At 42.9% G+C, this 24,458-nt stretch overlaps 1 protein-coding gene across 6 annotated transcripts in view; it reads right to left on the reverse strand.

The window, feature by feature from the left end:
• The window catches only part of LOC122823100 (semaphorin-4B-like), a 73,975-nt gene that overhangs the window by 7,405 nt on the left and 42,112 nt on the right, over window positions 1-24,458 (reverse strand). For all 6 annotated transcript variants that reach the window (XM_044102398.1, XM_044102389.1, XM_044102382.1 and 3 more), the window contains 10 exons: window positions 13,656-13,816; window positions 12,783-12,845; window positions 11,383-11,481; window positions 8,343-8,454; window positions 7,155-7,271; window positions 6,514-6,671; window positions 2,873-3,054; window positions 2,116-2,266; window positions 446-656; window positions 238-353 (listed from right to left, as the gene is read on the reverse strand). In XM_044102398.1, the coding sequence (XP_043958333.1) occupies window positions 238-353; window positions 446-656; window positions 2,116-2,266; window positions 2,873-3,054; window positions 6,514-6,671; window positions 7,155-7,271; window positions 8,343-8,454; window positions 11,383-11,481; window positions 12,783-12,845; window positions 13,656-13,816 (1,370 nt within the window). The remainder of the gene's footprint in view (window positions 1-237; window positions 354-445; window positions 657-2,115; window positions 2,267-2,872; window positions 3,055-6,513; window positions 6,672-7,154; window positions 7,272-8,342; window positions 8,455-11,382; window positions 11,482-12,782; window positions 12,846-13,655; window positions 13,817-24,458) is intronic.

Consider the following 24,458-nt stretch of genomic DNA (forward strand, 5'->3'; position numbering starts at 1 on the left):
TGAAATTTAGCTCCGACTGCAACAAACTCTCCTCCAGGCGCTGCTTTAGCTTGCAGCAAATTCAATGGGAAAGTCTGCTGTGATGGGAACGTACCTGGAGTCACTTCACCTTCTGATCAGTTTAACCAAAAACATTACTAAACACTTTATATAAACTGATAGAGAGATTTATACAAGTCTATTACGGTTTAGTTTTACCCAGTTTCCTCCTTCGTTCATATTAGCGACGTGACGTACCCGCTGAGGGTCCAGCTCAATGTGCTGCACGGGCTGCGGCTCTGCGAACAGAACCATCTCCTCTATGATGTGCATCTTATCGTTGACGTTGATGGCCTTGTGAAGCTTTCCGTCATCTGTAAGAGAGGAGGAGGAGGAGGAGATAGGAGAGCGTTAAGCGGAGATGGTTTCAAACAAGGCCGTTTTTTTCCTCCTCTCCAAGCAGCACCTGTTCCGATGAAGAGGACGTCGTAAGCCCTCTCCATCCCCTGGATCTTGTGCACAGCAATCTGGGTGTAGCGCACGCTGCGTTTCAGCAGCAGGGGGGCGCTGCGGATCACGCTGTCCATCAGGAAGTGGTCCTTCACAAAGTTGAGGACTTTGTCGGGCATGTGCAAGGACGACTGGATGCCCGTCTGCCTGGCGTGGTTCGTCACGCACTTTGTAGAGGGAAATGTGAGAAGTTCAAAGTTATGAGAGATTTGCAAAAGCATTCATTTTGTCATGTTGCAACTAGAACTTCAACTTATGAGACGATTCAACACAAAGTCGTGCGTAGTCATCAAGTAGAAGGGAAAGGATACACTTTTTAACTATTTATCCCCCCCTATTTTGACACCCCTAAATAACCCCGCTAATCCATCAACAGCACAGCTAATTTTTCGTCTACCACTTTTGCTAAAGCTGAAAAAGTTTTACACACTTAGCTTTCCCTAAATTAAGTTTTGCAGATAAAATTCTGTAGCACAAATTTATTTGGCTGTTTTCTGAACTTGCGGTTGAATAAAGGCTGACGTCTGTGTTGAAGTTTTGGTCACTGACTTAATCAAAAGTAGTTGGACGTTTATATTCATGCTCTTATCTTGAAGTGGGTGAAGACTGTTTATGCCATAGCTCCATTTCCTCTCAGGTTCTCTCCATTTTTATTTCAAACAACAATAGGAAACATACATGACCAAAATAAAACAGACAGTAGAGAACAAGATACGACATCCAAGGGCAATGCAGAACACAGAATTACACAGTCAACATTAAATATGAGCTCGAGGGTTGCAGTCTTTCAAGGGCAGATATATCATTTGAATTTTGGTGCTTTAGCATTAGCTTCCACTAAACCGTGTTGGTGTAGTGCTTTAGCGTTAGCAGAACTAATGATTGATTCAGGGTTAGCACAGCTAACTTCAGCTGGCTGTGCTAACAGCTTCTAATTCATAAACAGACTTGAAAGGACTCAGAGTTTATGTTATGAACAAAATCAAAACTTCAAGTACCTCCAAACATACGGCCAGAAAATAAAACTTCACAGATTGCTAACTGTCCAATCAGATTTAGTGTTGTCTGGTTTGCAAAGGAAAAAGAAATAAAAAATAAAAAAAATCAGACAAAAAAACACATTCCTAGATGAGCAAAGACATGGCAGCTATACGTGCAGTGGCTCTAGACGTGGTGGTGGGAGGCTGGCTGAGATCTTAATACAAACACACACCGTATTTATAGATTTTATTTAGAAAGACTTTTAAGACGACCTATCGTCCTCCTCTCACTTCCTGATTATACATGGTGGCATGAAGTCCAATACAATGGATTGAATTTGTGGTTGCAGTGGGACAGAAAGTGAAAAAGCTTAAGGCTCGACCACAAATAACTCTTTAAAACAGAGAGAAGCTAAATGTATATTAGCCTGTGGCTTTTGGTTGCATTCAACTATTTTGGTGCCATTAATTCAATTTTAAAAAGCAATTCAACCATTTGTTGCTCCTTTTGAGCCTGTCTCTGCTGATTGCCTAAATAAAGTCAACATTTTGTACGTTTGAGTCATTTAGTACCGCAGTATGTTTGCCTTTCCGTGTGTCGTTACTGCTGCCATTTTAAAAGGTTTCTAAAACTAAAGTGACTCACCGCTCCGGGCCGCGGCTCGGGTACTGGGTGGTTGTAGGTGTACCACTGCTGGGTCTCCCGGTTGACCTCTCTGTAGCGGCCGTTGAAAGCAGCTTCCACCTGAGCCATGCTGAAGGCACACACCGCAGAGCTGCCCGACGCCCCCTTATACCTGAGATTTAAAGAGGCAGTATGATGCGTTTCACAGGCACATTGAGCCGTTCTATGGCACAATCAAGTTGATCCTTTTAAATCCAGTTACTATACAAATGCTACATATATGAAGCATGACTTACAAGAAATTTTAATTCCTAATTTAACGCCTTGAAATTGGGCCTCTGTGTCTTTAAAAACTCCTGCTCTTTCTGAAACTCCGCCTTCAGGAAGTTGTCACAACATGGCTCCTTTATGAATCCTCTAACAATGTTTATAACAGATTTTAACGCAGAAGTAGCTCGTATGATGAGCTCAGCAGATGGGCGGTTCCACCAGGTGTTTGCTAATTGGAGCTGGCTAGTCTGAAGGAGCTGAGTTTGCGGTGGATGGCTGCTCTGTGAGGCGGCAGCTCAGACGTAGATCCCCCCAGCGGTTTGGCTGCATTAAAGAATTTCTTAAACTTGCACGAAAGTATCATGTTTTTGACGAGGGAATAACATTGCAACATGATGTAAAGCTAAATAAAAACAACCCCTCCCTCCCCGTCAACTTTACGTAATGCTGCCCCTTCAAACAGAGGAAAGCAGACACACAGAACCACTGGATGCATCACGAGTCTCACCACTGGGAAGTGAAGACGCCGTAGAAGACCGTGCTCTCCCAGCTGTCTCCGGTGGGCTTCAGGACAAACATGTCCTGGATGATGTTGAAGGGGAAGCCGTCGTCAGGAAGCGAGCACAGCAGCTGGGCCTTCAGGAAGGTGGTCCACTTCTTCTGCAGAACCCGCTCACCTCCCCTGTCGCCCTGAGAGGAAAAGTTGCGGAATATCACTGGAGGTTTATTAATTCGGAGCGCGCCAGATCTCTGCTCCTTCTGACGGGGTCTGCGGAGCCGTCGGTGATAAGACGGGATGGAGGTCGAGAGGAGAGAGGTCGTGTCAGGCTTAGAGTTTAACTCTCATCGGGTACCAGCAGGAAACGGTGTAGCTGCCGCGGTTGGAGCAGCAGGTCTTGGCCTCTGAATCTGCTGGATTTGGGCTTAAGCTGCAAACTCTTAAGATGTAGGAGTTTAAAGTTTAGTAATTACAGCCCTTCTACAGTCTTTTATTGTTACAGCTAATTTACTGCAGTGCAGCTAAACCTTGGAGAGAAACACAAGGTGAGATATGCAGGTGCTTCCAGTTCCTGTCTCTGCATTTTCCACAATCCTTCAGCTGCTTTGAGCGATTTGTAGCTGCATTTTTAGACATTTGGATTTTTATCGGAAAGCCCTTCCCACTGAAAAACCATCAATAGGAAAATCCTGATTGGAACAAATGACTATAATAACATTTGGATCAAATCTGTGTAAGTCATCCTCTTTCCTTTAGCGGGTGCTGCTGAGGTCAATTGATTGAAGACATTGGTTTCTGTGGGCTCTTTAATGAAATAAAAGGGATGGACAGCAATTAAAAACATGGATTACAGGTTTATGGAATTTAATAAGTGGAAATCAAAGTTACGAAACATATTTTAAAAAAGAAGGAGTACAGTGTCATGCTGGAGAATTTGTATTTATTTTTCTTGGGGAGGACAGAAAAAAAAACAAAAAACGCAGTTAATATTTACAGCTTTGAAAGCGATTGGGTGTTTTTCCTCACGTCTCCTCCCACACTGAGATGAAACAGTCATTCCCTCTTAGTTTGACATGAAACACTCCCATAAGCACTTCTCAGATTCAGCTTGTAAACACGAGCCTGGAGGACACTCCTCCACAAACACGGCCAGCAGGGAGAACATATGAGCAATCGCCTCGAAATCCGAGAAACTACTCCTGCGTGACGGCTACGAGGAGTAAACCACCTGAGCTGAGATAATAAAACGCAAAGGAAAAAAAACAAAACAAAACACTACAACAACCATCTGGCAGCTGGAGCCAATCAGGAGGCCGTCCGTCTAACGAGCCGACCGCATTCCTTCCCTCAGCTGTTGTTACAACGCTCTGCTTCGTCATTCATTTCAGCCGATGCCCTTCTGGCAGCTCCCCTCCAAAAACAAACAAACAAAAGAGCAGCACTGCGTTACCCAGCTCTGAAAAGTTCTAATAAACGAAGGCGTGTTCAACACTTCCATATCGTAAGGAAACGTTCCACACGGCACAAGCCCTCCTCCACTCTCCTCCCCCGCTCCCACAGTTCCTGAGTGAACGCACCTGAATAAACACGAGCAGGAGGGAGTGGGAGAAGGGAGGGGAACAGATGGAGAAAGAGCGAGGAAACAACCGACTGTGAGCTGCAAAGTTTGCCTGCTGAAACGGTAGTTAGAATAACGTCAAAAAAAGTAGCAGAAGTTCCCTTTTTGTTGATGCAACCCGACATGCTGACGTGAGTGAGACGACGGAAAAAAACAGGTTCCAACCCAGCTAGGTTTAATAAACGGAGAGAGATGGAGGATTGTTATGCTTTCTGCCTGTTCACAGAAGAGCGATGCAAATGTCTGCTGCACCAATGACTGAAACAGACACAACCGTAACATAACATAATAATGAATGATTATTGATCTTTGAGAATTCACTTCCATTATTACTCCATTACCATTATATTATTAAAAATGGTCTAAAAACAACATTATCATTTTTTATCGCAATAACTTCGGGAACAATTTGTCATTGTGACAGGCTTGCATCTGCTTAAAGTTTGCGTTAGTGTTGCAGTCATCCTTAAAGCGCAACAATCGATAAATAAAGAAATAAAGATGGCGGGGCCATACCAGAAGGGAAAAGAGAAACGGTCCAAACGGAGTCCGGTGTGGGATGCAACATACATTTTATGAGGTTCAGTTTTGATATATAAACGCTCGAACGTCTCTTTAAGTTATTAATTAAACAACGCTCATTTAGCCGAGATGCATCGGCATGTTATGAAACTTTTTTTAGACTGTTTTTAGACAGCCGGCCGTCTTGATGCAAGAAAAAAAACTCAGTTTTTTTTAAGAAAATGGCAGCTTATCAATGAATCACTAGTTGATCTATAAGACCAATTATCTTTAGATTAACACCCCATCATATACATTTCCTTGGTGTGCTTCAGAATCTATCAAATTCTGTTGGGAGTCGTCGCTCCACCATCGTTTAGCCTCTTGTGATGTCACCTCAAAAACACACAAATAAGAATTAGCCATTTTCCTTGAGTGTCTTTATTATATTTTGCAAAGACTGAAAATGTATACTTTATTACCCAGCTGAGCTTTTTGGAGGCAGTGAAAAAAGTTGCCAAAAAACACATAAAATTTTATGACTCATCTTTTTAAAACAACACTCGCAGACGTGTGAGCAAAGCAAGCAGGCCTACTGCACGGCTAGAGAGTGGCATCTGAAAAGACGTCAAAGGAAAAAGACAGCAGCTGCAGTCCAGCAAAATAAAAGGTGCCTCACAGAGCAGAGAGAGCTATTCTTCTCTCTGCGTCGCACAGCTGAACTGCAGCGAGTCGCCACAGCCTGCCAAAGATTTCCATATATAGCAGCCGGGAGGTGCTCTGCTGCTGGAGGTGTCGCAGCCCCCGACTACCAGAGCCTTGCAGGACTAAGTCATTAGGCTGTCACTTGAGATTACATGCTGTCTCCGTGATTACTCACATCATCGCCTCCGCCGAAAAAGAAAAAGAAAAAGAGGCATCAGTCAGAAAAAGCCGTTTTGCATCCCTGGAGACGGAGGAAAAGGGGTCAAAGTCTGTCCAGGTGGACAGATCAACATAGTGAGGCAGAAGAAACGGCTAAAGAAAAGGCGGGGGCAAATGGTTAGCTACTCTGTATGTTTTCCCTGCAACAGAAAGACGGGGGAAAAATAAGAAAAACCCATTTCATTTTCCTGCAAGCACCCTTGAATACTAATAACTCCTGCAAAGCTCAAAGGGCTGCTGGTGAAAGGCGAGGAGCCTAGTGGGATGGACGAGTGCAGCTGACATAGCGAGGGAGATGGAAGGAGAGGGGAAGATGACATTGCAGAGAAACTGGAAAGAGGGAGGAGGATGAGGAGGAGAGGGGTGGTGATGATGATTCAGACAAGAAGGAACAGAAATCTGCTGAAAACTTGTTTGTACAGAAACATGCTTTCTGCCAACAATTGTCTCCCCCCCTTTACATCCACACTGGTGTGACGTCTTGTTAAATGTGGACGGACGACACGGGAGTGGACCCGGCTTGTTTTGAGGATTACAGGCAGGAAGTTTGAGTCTGTCTATTGTTTGTTTGTTTCCTTCAAAGTCGTGCGACACTCCCGCGCCTTACCTTGCACACGCGAGCGATCCGCGAGACGATGGTGTTGTCGAAGAAGTCGAACTCTTTCCCCGCCTCGCTGAAGAAGAAGTAGATCTTGTCGTCGTCGCCCACGGGGTTCCTCGCCGGCTGGCTCTCCTCGATCAAGGCCGACCCAACAAAGACGGGATCTGTCCACGACAGAAACAACAGACAAACATTCAGTCGCACAATGAGGTTCTGCCTTTGTGGCTTATGGACTAAACATGCAATATGTGCTTCCAGCTGGAGGGGGGGAAAAAAAAAGAGAAGAAAGGTTTGGAAAGTCGTGTCTCTGAGTCCGGAGAAAGTAGAGGAAACAGGATGCTCTGTGTAATTGCACTCAGATGCCTCATCAGGACCACTCTGCACAGATTACCAGGAGATCAAAAGACAAGAGCCATCCTAATTGTGCGCAGCGTGCAGGAAAAAAAAACAAAAAAAACTCCAGCAGCGGCCGGCTGATGCCGTTTTGATGTGCAAGTGCTGCTGCCGATAGGACCGATCTACCGACTCTCGTCTTTGCTCCCATTAGTGACTTTGCCTCACTAATGACGGCTGTTTCTCAGAGCTTATCTGCTGCGGCTGCTGCCTAATGGAGGACATGCAGGGGGGAATGAGAAACACACACTCACCTTGAAGCCATTTTAAAGAGTTCTCCGTCTTCAGTGCCGTTCCCTGACCCAGACTTTTGTAAATGACCGGCTCGTTCCCTTGGAAGTTGCTGACGGTACCGGTGTACAACTCCCCGTCTGGAAGGGGAGGTCAAACAAAGCATTGAAGGGGAATTACCGAATCGGTGGACCAATCAATCAGCAAGTGGTCAGAACCGACCAATTTTGTCCTGATTGGAAGAGGCTCTCAAAGAGGCTCTGTTAACGATGCAGGTTTTCGGGATAAGTCAACTCGAAACATTTCCCACAAATACCGTGACATATATTCTGCATATATTGCAGACGTCTACCAGCATACCGAGTCGGCCTGCATTCAAGAAGACTGAGCACGTTAAATGAAAACAAAGCACTAGAAAAGGTGTGCACACTTATATAACCAGGTTATTGAAGTTTTTTTTCTCCAATCGTTCCCAAAAGATTAGTTGATTGTTAAAACTCCAAATTAAATGTAGATAATTTATTCATTTTGGTCTCATTTTTTGGGGGATTTAAGTATTATTTAAGTATTTAACAGCTTCAAGCTTCATATCCACTGTTACTAAACTTTAAAGTAAAACTTTATTTTGTATAGTGCCTTTAAAGACCAAAACGAGGTGCCAAAACCAGACTGTATGTCCAAAGAAATGTATTTCCAGAGTCTCGGGACCAATAAACAGAACGACCTGACGTGAGAATAGCGCAGTAACCCGAATATGAGGAAACGAAAGCATGAATAATTATTTCCAGTTCAATGGCAATTAGCTTGGCGAGATTCCTCAAACGTTAAAGAACCTGATGCTTGTCTCCTTTGTACCAGACATGCCTTTTTCTGTTGCAGAGGTAACCATTTCAGAGATGAAGGTGTCTGCCATGCACAGTTTAACAGGCCAAGCGCTTTAAGTCACTGTAAGCTCTGTAGCAGAGCAGGGAGTGAGGGAATAAAACCCACTCCCACAGCATCAAAGTTAATCATTCACTAATCGCATGTTAAAAACAAAAAGCCCCTCTTACTCTTTACTCCCGGCTACTTAGACACTCTGACGCAGGCGGACATCAGCAGCCACATCGTGACTCATCGGCGAGTCAAAACGACGGCGCTCACATCAAAGCCGCTTCCTGCCTGCTCCCGGGAGGAAGCTGTTCATGAGAAGCGAGAGTCTTACTACGTACCCACGATGATGGCGGTGGATTTGTACTCCGGGTTGAAAGGGCAGCGGCTCCGCCCGTCCTCCGTCACGACCTCGCCCGCTTCGTCCCTCGCCAGCGTAAACGTGGACGTGTTCTGGGGACGAATGGAGGGGGGAGAAATGAGCGAGGTGAGGTTGGCCCGCGAGCGTCCAGCGCATTTCCTCCACTAGGACACACACCGAACACGTCCGGCATAGTGGAAATCTGCACATTTTACACGCTTTGGCTCGGTGCTCGGCTTCAGCTTTCTAGGAACTATGCAGGCTTATAATAGTTGGGATTTAAAAAAAAAATTATAAATCAGTTTGGTTTTTGGTCTAATTTGTTAGTTTTAATTAGTTTTTATTAGTTATTACTCAGTTTCAGTTTAGTTTCCATTAGTTATAGTAGCAGTTCAAGTTTTGTTTATGCTGCGTTTAATTTTTAGGTGCAGAAAAGTGATTCAACTATTGTTGACCAACCAACTGACTCTGGCGTTTTCGCTCAACCTTTGCTGTCTCCATGTTGCAGAACGGCACAAGTGCCACTAGGTGGAGTATTGAGTGCCATAATTTGATGACACAAACTGCTTGTTAGGGGAAAGAAAAATAAATTCATTTCACATCATTTCGAAAGGCTGATAGATTCATAAACACAAAAACGAAAGATATATCTCTAATTTCAATATATTCTACTTGGTTTTATAAACACACAATATAGTCCCAGTTAGTTGTAGTTTTTCCCCATTAATTTTCTAAATTTTTTCGTTAGCGCCAACACTGCTAACTACAGCTATGCCATTGTCATGGTTTATGTCACTCCTCTTCATTTGATGGCAACATTTTATGAGATTGTGATTACAAACCCCACTTTTACTCACGGCTGTTATAGTGCGAACATTTCATACTCGCCCTCGCCCGACTCATTTTCTAAACTTATATCAACAAATCCCAAGAAGAATCCATCTAGATCTTCAAATCCTCAGATGTTCATTCGCCGTCTGAAACGCTGTGCTACATTTCCTTTCGTTCCTCATAAGAAATCAGGTTGCTATAAATCCTCACTTTTGCGAAATAATCTTTTGCTTAAACTAATCTCGAGTTACTTTGTCGCTTCAGTGCCATCTGCTTAAAGCTGCAGCGGCCAGCTGTTGTTGCCATTAAAGACTGATCTTTTCCAAAGATCAAACTGCCATAACTAAGAATGTATTAAAGGATTTAACACCTTCAACCTCCAGTATTCTCACAAAAACATAACGTTGCTTAGTTGGTTTCATTCATGACTCAATTGATCTTTGCCGTCTTGTTGTTTATGTAGCAACACGTATTTCACATCTACATACATTTTACAGTGTTACAGTCATAGCTGGCATTCTTTCAGTATTGATAAATATTTCTGGAATGAGAGGTAGAAGCGTAGCTCCCGTCTTTCACCAAGCCAACGACCAGCGTGCAGCAACAGGTGTGGGAGGGGCAGCACCGCATTACTGTTGGCTCTGGTGTGCATACGATTCGATGGCTCAAAGCACTTCGTCGGTGGTCTGGACGCAGTTCACAAACAGATAAAAACTTCTGATGGTGGAACGCTAACTAGCTTGATCGTGATTCAGTTCTTTCCCTCCAGATTTTCCCAATTTCTTTAAAAGTGGATGTTTGATCTCAGGATCCTTTGATGGCAATTTATTTTGTTTTTTAGGCAGTAAAGGCATTAAACAGGATGTTCTTTGATGAACTTTGTCTTGAGTTCACTAACAATAACTCTGGTTGGAGACGCGTAAATGTTGGGAGTCGTTCAGTCGCTTCACGTTTTTTGGGTCCAAAGCTACAACCCTACTGGAGGAACACATTTTTTTCTCCCCATTTCAAAGTCAATGGTAAGATTAAAGTGAGCACTCATAAAAAACAAAATGAGATTATTATTCTGTAGGTGGCTTGCACAAATGATTTTCTAGCAAACACAACAAAAAAAAAAAGCTTCTTTTCTTTCAAAAATAATTTAAAGCCGAGTCACTCACACCAACAAATCTACAAACTCATAGCAGAATAGATTAAGAAGCGCTCAGTCAGAAATCCAGACCTTCCTTTGTGTTAAAATGGTACGATGGGACATTTAATCACCAATCGCTTCATTCAGCAAACTGAGGAAGGGTTACGGTAACATTGTAGCCGTCAGTAATAAAGTTACTGATGGCTACACTGACAGCACTTAGATGTGGGTAAGTTGCAGCAACGACAACTTGTTCCCATGATCGGGTCTGACAGGAACATACAAGTGGTGCCCCTGGACCGGGTCGACCCTCTCCCGTCTCCTCCATAGCAGATGTTTTACTCTGAGCTTGTTTTAGTTTGTGTCTTTCATCCTGATTGTTTAGTGTCTCAGTGTCCTGTTACATTTCTCCTAAAGTCCCCCGAGCCCTTCTGGACCAGCGCCTTCACAAACAAACTATTTATCAGTGGTGATATTCGGCATCTCGGGGACGATATTGTTAGAAATGATTAGACTGAGACACACACACACACACGCACACACACACACACACACACAGGCACACAAGGTTCTGTCGAGTGCTTCTGTAGACCCAGAAAGGACATACTTGCTGTTGGAATCCCAGTTCAGGGCCCAATGTCCTGCCAAGTCATCTTGAATCCGAGCCATGCCGGGTTTTCCCTCCACTTTGACGTCAAAGCCGGGAGGTTAATTCCCTCTTGTTTAAAAGCAGAGCGGCCTCCAAGCTTAGCAGAGGCGCCAACAGTAAAAGTCGATATCATGCCTTCTGATAGTCGCCTTCACTCCTGACATACTTGATAAATCCATTTCTTTCTTTCTGGGAGCTTCTGAACCTCAGCAGGATTTACTTTTATGTGGAAAAAAATCCAACAAGGACTCAGAGGACAAACGGGACTGAATTTATCTTAAAAAAAAAAAGTCCAATTTCAAGCGAGCTATAGTCAAAGGAGGAAAAAGTTGGGGTTTTTTTTGCTATACGACAGATGTGTTAACTTCTGGTTGTAAACAAAGGTCAGACTGAGAGATCGATACTTACTATGTAGGCACAGACGGGACTGAAGGCGTAGGTACCACACACATAGAGATGAGTGCTATTGAGCCGCAGGAGAATTTTGATGTAATTGAAGCAATCGGTCTGGATGAAAACAAAACAGAGAGAGAGGTGAACGTAGAGAGTCAAAAGACATTTCAACAAGCCGCTGAAAAATTTAATCGCTGTAAAGTTACTGTGTGAGTGCGGGTATCAACAGTACGGCCGCGTTTCACACACGGTGACTTTGCATCAATATTCGGACGTGTTTGCAGTCTTCCTGAGTCGGATTTTTAAATGTACAGCAATCAGGCTTCAAACATGGAGGCCGCAAAAACTGCAAGCCATTATGAAGAGGCAGGGGAAGAAAGGAAGGAGGAAGAATGGATGAATGTACAGATAATAAATGAAAGGACAGATGAACTATAGATAAGAAAAAACTCCAATAGACTGAACAGTTTAATGGTGGGTGGATGGAAAAAAAAAGAGTGATGGATGGATGAATGGACAGATGGATAACAAAAGAGGGATGATGGACAAATGAGTGAAAAATGGATGTATGTATGGACAAAAAAATAGGAATGATGTTTGGATGAATGCATAAAAAAGAGGGATGCAAGTATGAATGAATGGATGAAAGAGGAATGGATGTATGGATAAAACAAGGGGTAGATGAAAAAAGAGGGATGATGACATAAATAGAGGAATAGATTGGTGGAAAAGGCCTGGATGGATAAAAACATCTGATAGATAGGTAATGGGTGGAGGAGTAGATGGATGGACAAAGATGAATAAAAAACGAGTGATCAGTCATCAATCAATCAGTGGACAAAAACGTGATAGATGGAAATTAGACGGACGGATGGATAAATTGACATCCGGACAATCTACCACCAGACAGTCTGAACAAAGAAAGAATGACCAATGGACAGATAAAATGCTAATAACTTCCCATGGAAATCCAAACCCAGAAGACTCTTAAATCCTGCACTTCTGCAGACTGTCTCTATCCGAGTCGGTGCTTTCACAGACCGTTTGACAGAATCCGTTCCTCAAACGCCGTTGGGAAAACCTGTCTGCTGTACAGAGCAGTTTGCCTGCAGAGCTTTGTGTAATACAGACAGAGCTGTGCACTGCAGCAGGAGGATTACAGGGGCTTCTCACCCAGGGACACAACAGCTGGCATGACAACAAGCTAACAGACAGACTGAAGAAGAAGAAGCCGTTCCCCTGGGGAGCCTGCAAACTTGATTAATCTGTTTGTATCTGCTGGAAAGGTTTGTCAGCTCTCTGCTCATGTTACTGCCTCACATGTGAAACAAATAGCGGATCGCAAGGGGGAGACCGAACACACGGTGAAGGGTGCAAAAAAAAACACAAATGTACGTTGTGACTGATTTTCTTACCTCCAAGTTCTTTCCTTTAAAGCTGCACTCGTCTCTTTTTCCGGCAGGAGTTCCCCACGTCAGCTGAGACGTGGAAAAAAAGGAGGAAAAACTGAGTAAGTCAAAAAAAATGAAAAGGTAACCAGAGATAACAGATGGATGGACCAAGTGGATCGAACTTTGGCTCATCTGAAGGACACATATTCAGCAGTTTTTTAAAAAAAACAAAAAACTTAAGGAGGTTTTGACTAAACATGGAGAGTGCATGTTTCAAACCTAAAGACTTTTTAAGACCATTTAAGACTATAATGAATGGGATTTAAGACCCATTTCTTCACAGATTTTAAACATACGAACTTCGTCCAGCCAACTGGCCATAAATTTTAGCTTGATACATGCAAAAGAGCTAGCTAGCTATCCAGCTACGGTATGCTAGCAGTGAGTTACACTTGAGTCACAGAAAACAGTGATGACTGAGTGTGACTCGCACTTTTGTCATGACAAGATTTAAGACACTTTTTAACATATTTAAGATCAACTTACTATTTTAATTTTAAGGCCTTAATTTTAGATAAGGCCCTAAAATATCTTATCTAAAATTAAGACATTTTAAGTCTTAAACTAATACTTTAAAAGCCTTAATTTTAGTCTTAAATTAAGTGTTTGTGCAACCTTAAAAAGTCTTAATTTAAGACGTAAAAAAAAAGACTCTGCTAAAAATGGACCAATCAAATGGCCTGAGACTGGGATCTACAAACTAGAGACAAAAAACTTTTAGAGCAATAAATGCCCCTCGTTTTAGTCAATTAGGAGAAAAAAACCCCCCGTCAAATCTTGATTGGTGGATTTCTAGTTTTGACTGTTAACCCGTTTGGCTCGCTGCTTCACTCTTACGTTCTTTTGCAGCTTGGTCTTGCTGATATCCGAGAGGCTGAGGGCGAACAGCGCCTCCCTGGCTCCGACGTACAGCATGTCGTCCTCCTGGCTCAGCAGCAGAGACGTGTAATTGAAGACGCCACCCACCGAAAATCTCTTGGCCGATCTCTCCTTTGCATCTGGACACAGAAGAAAGCAGGCAGACACACACACACACACACACACACACACACACACACACACACACAGGAGGAGACAGCAGATTATTATCAGAGAGAAGGGCAGAACAGTAGAATAGTAGAAGGGTACAGAACATGTCCTGATGCTCAGAGTACAACCAGAACTCGAACACTGTCCGGTTTATTGTTCTTCAGAGGGGATAAAGGATTAAAAATTTCCTTCCGCTTCCTTCCTTTGACGAGTTTTAATCTTATGTGCTCATTATTGCATGATAATACCCATCTGTTCCACCCACCAACAACCATCAAATGACCTCAAATCTGAATGGAGAGACACCCGAGAGAAAACTGATTAAATCTCCTTAAACTTGTAGAGCTTGTTGCTCCATTTTGACAAAACCACTTGTTTTTCCATCTAGGACGCACAAGAGAGTCAGAGCGTCATGTTTCACTGTAGGTCCATGGAAGCACGTTTCCTTCGGTTTCCATTAAAGGCTGGTATGTTCTCGTAGACGGCAGTACACGTCTTTAGCCCTGAACTAATTTAGGATTGACTAATGAATGAGTTTTGGTGACTTGCTGGGTAAAAGATCAGTCTGGACAAAGCACTCAACCCTAATACTTGAGTAAAAGTACCAAAAGTGATGGCCAAACCTTACTCAACTATGAGTCAAAGTTACTCAGTCACAACTCAACGTTAAAATACCAAAGTACTTAGTTTTGAGAATACCTAAGTGTTCAAAAGTACAACTTAGATTTTCTAATATTAGTACATCACTGTATTGTTTTCTGAGTGCTTTTACAGAACCTCATAGTCTCCCAAAGTTTACACCACCTGAAAAAAAAACCTCAGCATAAAACTGCAATAAAAATTTACCACGATTTTTTTAAGCATTATTTTAAAATGTCCCCACATGCCAAACAAAAACAACAAATAAAACATGGTTGTTATGGAGACCTGGTGACATCATGATCTATAACAATAGTTCTCCAAAAGTGATCTCCTCTTTGCTTTTTGTTTTTTTTTGTTTTTTTTTTCATCTCCCTCTCCATCCTGCCAGCAGTGCTCGGGATCGAATAAGTACCAATCATTCTCCAGCTAAGCAGCTCAAAGAACTGGGTCCCTGTGTGGCGTAATAAACATACCCCAGGCAACCAGGAACCACCAATTATAAGTTACTAGAAACTCTGGTAAACTTTATTTTTAAGAGATAGTTAGTGGCACCAACGACCGGTGCAACCGGTGATTTTGTTAAATTATTCAGCGAGTGTATAATTAATGCAATTAATGATAAAGTTATCTTAAGACTTCTTTACACATCTTTACTAGCACTGCCAATGAATTCAAAGTCCACATTTTGAATTTCAGAAGTGAAACAACTTCTATCTTTTTCTTCTTCCACACTTTTAACCATCCGAGACACTTCCAGCTCCATTTCTGAACCACATTGTTTTGTTGTTTGGCTGAAAGGAAGCAGTTTACCTTTGGATTACATCCCGTCACATTTAATGTGCGAGCGGTTTTCCAAGAAGACTAAATAAAAAGACCAACATGGTGTCACAAGAGTTCCCAAAAACTTCTTTGTCCAAGAGTTGCACTGGGTGATTTTAGTCATTCAGGCATTAAATGAGCAGGATGCTACATCTCTCCATCTATTGTTTGTCATACTTCTAAACTGTTTGCAATTTAGGGCCGACTTTGTAAATGTTTGTCTCTTCCAGCTTATTCCAAACATTCGAAACGCACTCCATGCCAGAAAGAAAAAAGAAAAAAAGTGGTGGTCACAAACTCCACGAGTTTATCCACATAAGATTACGAGCTTCTAGCCAGGGCTGTAAAAGCTAATATCTGCCACAATTAAGCCACTTACAATCCTCCCACCCACCACCCCCAAACTCCCAGTGAACAACCAGAAAACCAGTTCACATCTCAACTATCCTGATGGCAAGAAAGAAAAAACAAAAACGAAAAAAAAAGGAACCAACCCCCACGTTTATCTTCAGCGCCCCAGGTGGTGCGTTGGGCCGTAATGCAAATAGAGGCAGAAAACCGCAATAAATGTTTACAGCCCGCGACGTAAACTTCTCAACGTGCTCACAAATGGCTCATCTCGCACTCGAGGCAGTTTGGCAGATGATCATCCTTCCCCTTGTGGGAGTGAAAGCCAGCTGCGCGAGCCGCATCTCGTCCAGATTCAAAACGCTGGGCCCTTTCCACATCAACAAACCCTTATTCTCTTTTAAAAACGCAGTGACATCTGGAGTCAATCAGGACCGGGGCCCGCCACTAAAAATCAAGGCGGAGAGGGGAACAAAACAAAACAAAACAAAACAAAAAAAAACTAACCCAACAAAACTCTCTTTTGTCAATGGTGGGTCCTTCAGGACACAAGTCTTCCTGCATGGAGAAAGGAAAAAAGGTAAAGGTGACCCGATTAAAGTGTTCATAAATGCTCATAAAGATGCGTATCCTAAGACTTTGCGGACACTCGGCAGACAAAGGAGGACCATCTCTCCTCCCAACAAGGGGACATTTCATGGCCCGACTGTCAAGGCTCCCAAAGGTTTGGGACATTCGCTGGAACCAAAAGGCAGCCTCTCCTCGGCATATTAAAACTCTCTGACATAAATCACGGTGACAGTCTCTCAGACAGACAATGGAATAACGAGCACTGGAGAGAAAACTCATGAAACTTTTACTCAGAGGGCAGACAAAAGGTATTTATCAGGGGGTGGATGGGTCTGAAGGAGTTGTGGTAACCGGGATGATTGGACTGAGAGCTTGACCTATGAAAAACAGAGCATGCACACCGGACAAAAAAGGAATCTAAGCAGAGAAAAAAACCCCAGAATGTCAGGCAGTAACAAATGTCAAGATGCAGCCATTTCAAGATGTTATCTTTTGAGTTTTTTTCCACGCTATGATGCAGTGGAGTACCTCAATGTAGCATCTACGGATATAAACAGTTTCACACTCAAACTCGATTTCCATTCATCACCCAGTGGTTTACTCAGCTGGCTGTCAGCAGGTCAGGCTCTCAGTTTCTGCCAGGGATGATCGCACCTACCATCAACACGACTGGCCTATTGTCCGTGTTTATGTAGTAAACTGGGAGGCACCACCAGTCCTACGAATTACAATGCAAGCAGAGGGAAATTAGTTTACAGAACCCTGATAGGCTGTAGACCAGAAACACTCCAGAGGTTTGGTTTGGGAGATGATCTGACCCTCTGCGTTTGCCCACTTTATCTCTCTAAGCCTCTTAGAGTGTCAACGTGAAGGTAAACCGACATCTCATAACAGAGTGCCAGTCTGCAGAGAAATGCATGCACACACACGGCAGAGTGAGGATAAAATTAAAAATGTAAAAAAAAAAGGAGCAGGATCAACTTTCCCCCTCTCCTTTTCCAGAGTTTAACAGCATATAAAAGGCGGTGTGATGGGTTGGCAGCATGGTAGGTGTTGCTCTTGCCAGGACTCTCAGGGCCGAGTGTAAACATGCCCCAGATTTACTAGGGCAGAGTGAGCTGAGTCACAAGGCAACTGGACAACAAGGGCAAAGAGGTTCACTTCGAGCCAGGCTGTGAAAACCAGAACCAGAACGCGACTCCTTCAGATGGGAAGACAGAAAATATTTTTTTTTAAAAACAAAGACAAAAAAACTAGAATTGATAATCTGCGATCCAAGGCTAAAAGGCTCAGTCTGACATGATCAGACAACAGCACTGACGAAAGAAGCCAACATCAAGGCCATCAAGTCATTGTTATCATTTGTTGGGGAGAGCAGGAGACGGGGAGCGAGACCAGTCATAGTATGAACCCAGTTCCTTTAGGAAATCAAGGGCGAACTGGCAAACGATACAAAGCAGCAGAACTGCTTTAGGTGTCCATCTTCATTCCTTTTGACTTAAATAAAAACAGAATGACCACAGCACAAGTCGGCATAAAACAAGTCAGTTTTGTATTTATTTTATCATGATTCAAGTGAAAAGGAAGAAAAACAATACATGGTCTCTTCTGTGTATTTTGTACTAGGCCCCAGTGAGTCTGAGACCCCTAAATGAAATCTAACAGATCATTAAAAAAAAAGAAAAGAAAAAAAAGACCTAAAACAGTCAAATTTCTGTACTTTGATCTTTGGTCAGACTTGATGGTGTGATTGATGGAAATAAATCCTGGAAGGAAACGTGTAGGAGGCTGCAAAAACTAAATGTTGGGAAGGACTGTCTCCATCTCGTCTGAAAGAGCTTAAGCTACTTTACAAAGAACATGGGTTAAAAAAACAAAACAATAACAAAAAAAAAATCAATCAGATGAGCAAAGATGTTCCTACTCTCTGAAGGCGGACGCTTTTTCTTTAAGGAAATGGCAGCGCCTCCCAGGGCTGCAGCCTCAGGCACCCGTCTACCCATGTCCCATCTTTGTTTTTTGTTATTTTTTTTGGATGGGTTGTGCTGAAACAAATTTTGTTGTGCTTTTGTGTGACGACAATAAAATCTGGTTCTGTGTACAGCCAAAGTCGAGTTACTGACTCTAGGAGGCTGAATACTAATGATTGCTGAAATTTTCTTCTTGCTAATAAGCAAAATAAATAAATAAATACATAAAAATTTGCAATAAACTCCTTCCACTTTAAAATAATCCACAACTATGTGAGTTTTAAAAGCTAATAAAATATGTTGACGCTCGCAATATGAAAAAATGTACATTTGTTTCCATTCTGTTTATATGCGATAGCGTGTGAACTTATGCCAGCCATAATAAAGAGACATATGCGCTTTGAAGATAATAAGCAGAGGCCAAGGGCGAGCTGTGTCCAGTGATTCCTAACAGGATTATATTTCAGAAATGTGTTAATGGTGCCAAAGGGCAACAAGGGTAGAAACCCCATCAAGGCAACCACTGGAAAAAAGAAAACATGAAGTACGGTAGGTGTTTGATGAAAATGTTATGGCTAAGAGACGTAAAGCCTAAAGTGAGCATGAAGTCAGTGCATCAAAACAAGGCGAAGACACATCCTGCATGTGGTGTGGTATTCTGTAATTAAAGGCTTTCAGGTCCCACTCAAGTGCCCTAAGACCGCAGGCACCCACGCAACACTGCACCTGAAAGCCTACGAAATCCTTGATGCAACACTGGTGAGACAGAGAGTCACTCTGTGTTGTCTTGGGCGAGCTGTTTAAACAAATATGGCGACCCTAAAGACACACAGACGGATAGATGGTATAATTTCCTCACTAGCAACGCGTAACAAACACGTCTGCGCTTGTTGTGTGTCGGGAAACTCCTCTGACTCTTTACTTTTGTCAAACCTTTTCACGGGGGCTGGTAAATATTGTCCTGAAAGGTTTGTTTACCTCAATGAAAGTCCTGCCTTACAGTTATGGCAGGAGGCCCAAACTGTTCCATCCTTTGTGAAGCCAAGAACACACGGTGTCAACTGGACTGAACTGAAGAATGCAATGTCTGCTAAAAGGAGACTTCGGAAGAAGGCAACCGGCGATGAACATACAGTTGGATAAATGTCCCCCCAAAAAAATTTAAAAATCTGATATGAAGTCACATAGGAGCTGTTTAGAGCTGGCACCAAGATGCCAACTTGGATTGTGATCATAGTGGATCAAGAACACCCTCACTGCATTTATTTAGCAGACAAACAGCCCTAGGCACTCTAAACGACCAACTACTGGCCTGACTGGACTCCCCTCCAGCTATGAAGTTACTTCCTTGATGGACTAAGCTGCCAGTATTCACTTAGATTTTTTTTTTCTTTATTTTGTAAGTATAGCAAATGGTTTGTGACTAGCTTTTATATTGTCCGGTCATAGCAAACGCCATTTGTCCAACGCCTCCCCTCCCCAGTGCGACTGACTCACACTAACCAGGAAGGCCGCCAGGGTAAGACTGATAGCGCGGCAGCTAAGCATGTTTCTGTTAAGGAAATGGATCACCTGCCAGAGTCAGTCCCAGAACATCCCTGTCACACCACCCCGCCCAAAATGTCCACAACAACAACAACAAGGCCAGAGTGTGTGCAGAGACAGAAACACGAGAGGACACTTAAAGACTCACTCAATGAATAGATAATGCATCCTAAAAGATATTCAACAATTGAGGAATGTCAATGTCTAGCGCAAATTGATTGTTTTACCAGCAGCATCTACAGAGAAAAAATGCCATTAGCATGACTGAGGACACTTGAGAATTGTGCTTACTGAATTACATTATAGTATTTCTACAGCTCAGCCAAGTGCTTCAGAGCAGGGAAATAAAGCCACATGTCTGGGTGCTACCAAAAACCCAGCTGGCTTCAACATCGGTACAGACGGTTTCTCTGCAGCCATCGACTCCCCTCGTTGTACTCTACAAGTCAATGCCCACTTGTCGATTTTTCGGCTTCCAGTTTGTGAAGAGTCTCTCACTTTTGGACTGGCATGTTAAAGGTCTTTGAAGAGGTACCACTTCATCCAAACACAGTCCTCAGCCATGTTTCCATCTGTATGTGAAATCCCTGGAGAGGCTCTTGATGAGAAGAGCAGCCTGAAGTTGCTCCATCTCTCCACTCACCCTCAGCGTCGACTGAGGAGAAGTGTCCCAACATATGGATTTATACTCTTTGCTGACGGTTTACCTCGTCTTACTCGCAGCTTTAGCTAAATGGCTGCTTTAACTCCTGCCCTTTCCCCGCTACATTTAATTTCTGTGGTCAGGAAGCTATGAGGACCCAAAAGAGTGAAAGAACATTGGATTAGTCGACGTATTCGTGGATTACGGCAGAAAAACTTCCCCAAAGGCAGGCCAGTTGCTGCCAATTTAAAGAAAAGTTGCCCCGTTAACGGGGTCTTTTGGATAGATCTCCAGTATTCTCAGGCAAGCCCAGAAAGAACAGCTACAGACCGTTTCTGCATGCATGTTGATCAGAACGAGGCATGTGGAGTTTGTTAACGTCCTGGAACAGGATCTAGAAAGTTTTAATGAGGGACGCATGAGAAGCCTGGTGCTGCCCTTCCAGATGGGACTCAAATCAAATGTTAAGTTTCTTCTAGTGCATAAAAACACACTTGTACTCGATCACACCATTATGTGAAACATTGCATGGCTCTTTGAGCTGCTTTTAGTATGAAGGTTGCTTCAGAAATAAAACTGATTGATTGATTGATTGAATCATTATGATTGGCTGAATTCATCTCGCTTAGCGTTTTAAAATTATAACAATGATATTCTGATAAAATAAAGATTTAAATCTTAAAAATGGTGTCAAATGTACAAACTGTAATGCACTAGACTGTTAAGGCAAGTGTTTCTTTTCAGCTCATTACTGAAAGTTAATTTGTTAAAGTGATTTAATAGGAAAAGAAAAATGTACACATTTGTTAGGCTGATGCAATTCAAGAGTTTCTTTTAGCACATTTTAATTTATTATTATTGCTGACGAAACCCTAAACCCAGTATCTCTGAAAATGTGAATATTTAATTAAAAATATTTATTTAAAATACAAAAATAGAAAAAACCTAAAGACTTTCCAAACTTGTGTTATGTTATAGCCTAAACACACATGGTGAAAACTGCTGAATTGACACCCTGAATGGAAAATGTAAGTTTCTTAATAGAGAAGTCAGTTCACAAAGAGCTGCATCCTAGAATTCATGGAAAGTTGAGTGGAAAAAAAAAAGTGTGGTTGAAAATGTGCCCAAGAAATTGTGCCATAACTAGAGTACTCAAAGTATTGCAGTACTGCCCCTCCCCCACTTGTTGCCGCATACTGCCAACTCAAAGAAAGGCTTCTTCATTTTGCCCTTGCTGACAAAATATAGAAATTGGGGAGCTCATTTCCATATAAAGTTTGATTTTATTTTATTTTATTTATTTTTACATACATAATGCACATATCCATAGCAGCTGAAGGATACATGGGATCAGCATGTTCTAGGATTTACTTACACAGCAGAGCTGATTTTAAACCTGGCATAAACTGATTATATACAAGATCAGTAAGATCATAAATGACCTGTCAGACAAAAACACACTGGGACAAATGGAGCATATTGTATTCAGTTTTAATGTTGAGGAAGGTAGACATCACTGCTTGACATCCACATGAATGCAACAAGTCTGACAGAGCACATCTGTTAGAGAGACTCAAGCAACCAGGGTGATGAACACCCGGCACCATCCAACCCATATCAAACAAAAGAAAAAAAATTAATCTATAAATGGGTGGAAAACGACCCACATTTTTCTTGGACCCTTCATACAAAAAAAATCACCCGATGATGACACTCTAACCTCACATTCCTCTCTGTCCTCCTCGATTAACAGCAACACAAAGACTTCTCGCCGCCTGCCATTTTCTTTAAATCAAAAGGCTGCTGATGGAAATCTGTGCAGACTGAGCGCTTCTTTACATTCCCTGGAGCGTGCAAGCAACAAAGTCATTAAAATGACTGAAACAAACGGAGCTGATGTGCTGTAATTACACTCCATTGTTGCACCCGTTGCGGTTTCATGTGCAGGCACTTGTGAGTGCCACCTCTGCTGGGAGCCACAGGCTGCTTTTCTTTCAGGATCGGTGGGCGTGTCCTCTCCCGGGATTTAGGTGGGGATCGGAGCATGTCTAAAACCCCATGAGTATTTTATCTGACCCCAGCCAACGCTACACTCCCCCCACCCTCACATTTTTTTCAGCTACTCCTCTGTTGGTTGCTGAACTGTGGTCCACACATTGCCAAGGTCAAAAGATTAGCATGCATGAGAGAGGGCGCACAATATCCGCTAAACATTAACTTAGCAGAGACTAGAAAGGACATGGTGTACACCGGGCATCCATTAATCATCACCAATCATCATTTGTTTCCTACAGGACGTCGATGTGAAAGTCGTGATAGCAGAACTGACCAATATTCTTCCTTTTAGAAGGAAAAGTCTGTACCACCAAGACCTCAATTAAAAATAAACACTTAAACAACAAAGTTATTTTTGGCTCATGTTGGTTTTCAGATCATACCTGTTGAACCTACCGCTTTGCCATCATCAACCTCCTCAGAGAGTTCAGGGTCTACCCTGGGTTTTCACCAGAAAAAAAAGGTTTCACTGACAATGAACGGTACGGCACGGTTCGGTACCCTATTTTATGGTCCGGCGTATTCAGGAGAGTGCTTCCACTCAGTTTTACTCTCATTGGGAAGACAGGGTTGAACCCAAACGGCTGAAGTGGCGTCTTATCATGATGAGTTAGAATGTCTTGTGCTTGTCGCAAGTGGTGACGTATTTCTGTCACTCAATAAATACACCATTATGTGAGCTCCACCCTAATTGTCCTACTGACCTGCAACTGAAGAGGGCCCAGAAATGATGTGGTACAGATCTGTTCTATGGGCTGGCTTTACAATGGAAAAAAATTAAAAAGTGGCACCTGCGTGGGTGGAAACGAGGCACGAGAGGCTTCCTGAACTAACTGTGCTGCCTCCATTTGACGCAGAGGAGCAGCCGGTCTGCGCCGAGCTTTCTCTCCAGTTGACAGAGGGAAGAACCTCATCTCTAATATAGAGCCTTGATGACAGGCGACTCATTTCCTGTCCTGTAGGCCAGAGTTGGAATGTAGATGGATCAGAAAATGGAGAACTTTTTTTGTTCTGATTGAGAAGTAAAGCCCCAGTATGTCCACAATGTTCCATCCTGCCATTCTTTGTAAACAACACACCAACATACTTGCATTCCTTTGCTTGAGGGAGAAACTCAACCTGAACCCAAAGGAAGCAGTCAACCTGTCTGCTATTGAGAACCTTGGCCTCTGAGCAAGGGGAACATATTATCATCCCATCTGGTTTTCTGAGGGCTGTATTGGTCAAGACTTAAGGTCCTGACAGAATCATCAAACAAAGAGTGATTCAAAGTCCTTGACAGCACAGGATTACATAAAACATAGTGGCTCACCTGGAGAAGGGAACCGAGAGTACCCTATAGAGCCATGCATCACTTGGGAAGACTCAAGGGCCCAGTATGATTGGGCCAAATTCAAATAGTCGACACCCGGTCACGTGGTTGTGTGACGTTTGTTTTTGCACACAACTGTCAAAGTCCAGAGGAAACACTGTGCCAAGTTCCTAAACCCCTCCTGCTGCAGTATACGCAACGGTGTTTTCAGCAATCATGACTAAGAGGAACAACTATTATGAGTTCACATTTATCAAGGAGGAAATGATGACTGGAACACGGACAACATGGAAAATTTCATTTTCCATGAAATCGTCTGTGGGAGGTTCACCTGCTGATTCGGACCAGAACCGAGCTGAGGAGTTCAGTGTTTTGGTCCAACAAAGACTGCCATGAATGTCTGACCAATCGAACAATAGTCTTGCATGCATAGAAGGTGAAAAGGAGGAGTTGTGACAAGGGGTGTACAACACGAGGCGGACATTTTTGTCATGCAACTGCGACAATGAGACCTGCTTTCGGCGCATTGGCCTGACCACCCTGGGCTCTTCAGCGAGGAGCTGATGATTGAGCATTGGCTTTCTGGGCTCAGCCAGGTGTTATCCTAAAAGGCTGAAGGTAGAACCCTCCTGATTAACCTATAAATTCTGGTGTCCTGCATCATAATTTGGTTTTAATGCATAATCTGTTAATGTCCATTTTCTCAA

Source organism: Gambusia affinis, linkage group LG02 (assembly GCF_019740435.1).
Source record: "Gambusia affinis linkage group LG02, SWU_Gaff_1.0, whole genome shotgun sequence".
NCBI lineage: Eukaryota > Metazoa > Chordata > Actinopteri > Cyprinodontiformes > Poeciliidae > Gambusia > Gambusia affinis.